This window comes from Dasypus novemcinctus, chromosome 4 (genome assembly GCF_030445035.2).
Source record: "Dasypus novemcinctus isolate mDasNov1 chromosome 4, mDasNov1.1.hap2, whole genome shotgun sequence".
Classification (NCBI taxonomy): Eukaryota; Metazoa; Chordata; class Mammalia; order Cingulata; family Dasypodidae; genus Dasypus; species Dasypus novemcinctus.
In genome coordinates this window covers 105,774,527-105,778,516 of record NC_080676.1, presented here as the reverse complement: position 1 = coordinate 105,778,516, position 3,990 = coordinate 105,774,527, and the positions used below count along the sequence as shown (strand labels likewise).

The 3,990-nt window shown below is 39.4% G+C and overlaps 1 protein-coding gene across 1 annotated transcript; it reads right to left on the bottom strand.

Annotated features, from left to right (window-relative positions):
* Positions 1 to 2,616: 2,616 nt before the first annotated feature.
* LOC101412108 (olfactory receptor 5K1-like) lies at positions 2,617 to 3,567 on the bottom strand. Its single transcript, XM_058296502.1, has one exon. The coding sequence runs from the start codon at positions 3,565 to 3,567 to the stop codon at positions 2,617 to 2,619; it is 951 nt and encodes a 316-aa protein (XP_058152485.1).
* Positions 3,568 to 3,990: the final 423 nt, after the last annotated feature.

The window sequence follows — 3,990 nt, the reverse complement described above, 5'->3', positions numbered from 1 at the left end:
GAGATGACAGACTGATAATGTAAACCATAATGTAAAACATAGGATAACTAAAAATGTAAAGAACTGTGTATCCTAAAGTATGCACCATAATGTAAACACAGATGTCACCTTGTTAGAAAGCTAATGTCTCAGACTCTGTACATCACTTTAAGTAAATATGATATGAATAGGGCGTAAGAGTATCACTGTGGAAGGGAAAAGGTTTTCTGGTGGATGTGTGGGAGTGCTGTATATTATATATATACATTGCTGTGGTCTAGGACTCCTGTGAAGAAAAGCTGAATAATTAGGGGGGGGGGGGGAAAAAAAAAAAGAAAAAAATAGGATGTGGAATTTTTTCAAGTCAACATTCTTTATCTAAGTTCTTTATCTAACTTTATCCAAGTTCTTTATCTATCCTTTAAACTCATCGCTATATGCCATTCCCTAGTAAGGGACCATGACATTATATTGGGCTTCAAATTTCGGGGAGTTCTGGATCACAGAGTGTTTCAACAATGGCAATGGAGGGATACTGGTATGGGATACCAATGACAGGTGATATATGACTGACAGGGAGCTGTACAGAACATATGTCCAGGGTGCATGGTAATGTTTGGATATACTCATAGTGGCAACAATTAATAACCACAGTAGGGGGGGTACTGGGTTCCTGGCCAGTGGTGCTCTGTCGTTGTCCCTAGGGGAGCAGCGACAGTCTCCCAGGTACAGTGGTGGGGACCGGGAGGGAGTGAGGGTTCAACAGTGAGCCCCTGATACTAATGACTATGCTTGTGAGCTGATAAACCCAAAATAATAACAAGGCCTAGAGCAACTTTGTGCCTGGGAATTTCCTTCTGTCAGCCTTCATGTTACTCAAATGTGGCCAGTCTCGAAGCCAAACTCAGCATGTAAATGCAATGCCTTCCCCCCAGCGTGGGACATGACACCCGGGGATGAGCCTCCCTGGCAACGAGGGACCACTATCAACTACCAACTGATGATGCAACTGGAAAATGACCTTATACGGAAGGTTCAATGCGGATCAGCAGAATATCCATGTCTACATAAAATACCATGACTTTAAAATGCTGTTTGACCTAAAGTAAGGGGGAAATGGAAAGGAGAAATGAGTTTATATGGCTACGAGTTTCTAAAAAAGAGTCTGGAGGCTGGCAGAAGGTTTGCCCTCATGCACAACTGAGCAGAGTCAGAGAGACAGATAAAGCAGATACAACCCCCAGATATTGGTTCCTTTGAGGGCTAAAGAGACCCATGGGAGTTATGGTCATGGCCGATGGGGTTAACTACCAGGGCAGATGGCCCCTCTTTGGAAATGGTGTTTATGTGTGATGAATCTGGACTCAGATGGGATCTCCCTTCATAAGACTTTCATGCTAATGTGCTGGAGGTGCAGTTAATGTTGGGGTTTAAGATATATTTAGGGGATTTGAATCTCTGGACTGACAATGTGATAGCCAGATCCTGAGCCTCAACAGACTCCAGCACCTACATTCTGATTTATTGGACTTACCACACTCAGCTAAGATGGAGGTGAAGAAGGACAACCACCACACCATGGAGCCTAGAGTGATTACAACTGAAAATGGGAGGATTGCATCCAGCATCCAGGTGGAATCTGAGCCTCCTCTTGACATAAAGGTGCAATGGACACAACCAATCCAGTGTCCACATAGAAGAGGTGGCATTGGATTGGGAAAAGTGGACATAATGGACAAAGGGTATGGGGAAAGGCAGGAAGAGATGAGAGGTAGAGGCGTCTTCGGGACATGGAGCTGCCCTGGATGGTGCTTCAGATGTAATCACCGGACATTGTAAATCCTCACAGGGCCTACATGATGAAATAGAGGAGAGTATGGGCCATGATGTGAACCAATGTATATGAGGTGCAGAGGTGCCCAAAGATGTACTTACCAAATCCAATGGATGTGTCATGATGATGGGAACGAGTGTTGTTGGGGGGGGGGAGAGGGGGGGTGGGGGGGTGGGGTTGAATGCGACCTCACATATATATTTTTAATGTAATATTATTACAAAGTCAATAAAAAATTAAAAAATTAAAAAAAAAAAAAAAAAAGATACAGTATTTCTGACAACCTGAAAGGATAAATAGCTCAGATGAGAGATAAAAATTTTAACTTGAGAATACATATCCTGCATGAATCTACATTCAAGCATAAAATCTCTGAAAAAGTAACCAAGCTGAAAATTAATCTCAAATGCACAGTTTAACATCTGATAGATGTTGTTGCATATGAAGGGATTAATATTTGAAGATTTGAAATAAACTTGAAAGTGTAAAATAAGAAATTTCATGTATTTGACAACCTTTTTAGGTATTCCCTATTCTTAGGAAATGTTGAATTTGCTGAACATTGAAACTAATTATACTATGACACAAATTATAAACCTGTGTTTTATGAACATTATTTTTAATTTGAAATACATCGCAGTAGAAAACCTTACTATCTGAACATGAATATCCATTTATATATTACTTAACTTACACATCATCAAAATTTAGAGATTTAATATTTTACATTTAAAAAGGCATTTTACATTTTTTCAATATCATTGGGTTTTTGAAAAAGTTGTTTCAAAAATTGCAACTGGGGCTTATATTTGTTTCAGAGTATTATGAGATTTATACTTTATAATTCTTTTCACTGCATTTATTACTTCCTTATTTCTGAAACTATAAATAAAAGGGTTCAATATAGGAATGACTTGAGTGTAAAAAATAGCAACAGGTACATCTTTGTCTTCCTCTTTAACTGAACTTGGTTGAACATATCCAAAAAGAAGAGAACCATAGAATATTGAGACAGAAAGAAAGTGCGACGCACAAGTTGATAACGCCTTTCCTCTACCCTCTTTGGATTTCATTTTAAAGATAGTGAAAAGGATGTAAAGATAAGAGATAAGGACTGTGATATTACTAAAAATTTGAATTGACCCTGCCAAGATGGGTAGCATCAATTCATTGATATAAGGATCAATACAAGAAAGTCTGTACAGTGGGAACACGTCACAAAAAAAGTGGTTGATTTCATGAGATCCACAGAAAGTTAACCTAAAGAGTAACCCTACATGAATCATGGAATGCACATGACCAGCTATATAGGTCCCTATAATCATCTGGGTGCAGAGTTTCTTTGACATTTTGGTGTGATACTGCAGTGGACTGCATATTGCCACATATCGATCATAGGCCATTGCTGCCAGAAGAAAGCAGTCTGCAGTTTCAGCAAGACAGAAAAAATAAAATTGTGCCATGCATTCATAGAGGGAAATCATTCTGTCTTCCGAAAAGAAGTTCTCTAACATCTTAGGGGTAATAGCACAGGAGCAGCAGGAATCCATCAGAGCCAAGTTGCCAAGAAAGAAGTACATTGGAGTGTGGAGACGATGATCCATATAAATCAGTGCCACCAGACCAAGATTGCCCACCATGGTAATCAGATAGATGACAAAGAATACCACAAACAGAAGGGGCTTCAGGTCTGGCTGATCCTTAAATCCTATGAGAATAAATTCATTTGTCATGGAGTGGTTATCTTTGGTCATCTTCACATTCTCTGTTGAGACAGGAATTACAGTTAAATAAGATTCTAATTTAAAATGTGTCTCATTTTTTCCTTCAAATTTTCCTTTGTACAATAAGCAGAGGAATTTCTCTAATCATCCTCTGTTGTCTTTTGAATACAGGTATATGTATTGTAGGGTGCATTACTTCTCCTAAATTTCAATTCTGTGATCTCAAGCTATGAGCTAAGACCACCACATCAGGGAGCCAAGATTGCCTACAACTGCAAGCAGGAGAATTGCATCCATCATCCATGTGGAATCTAGGCCCCCTCGTGATAGAGAGGGAGATTGGATATAACCATTCCAGGGTCCACAGGATGGAGGAATAGAGTATGGATTAGAGTGGACTTACTAGTGTTCTGCTGTGAGACTATTGTGGTTAGTAATGGAAGAAATTGTAGC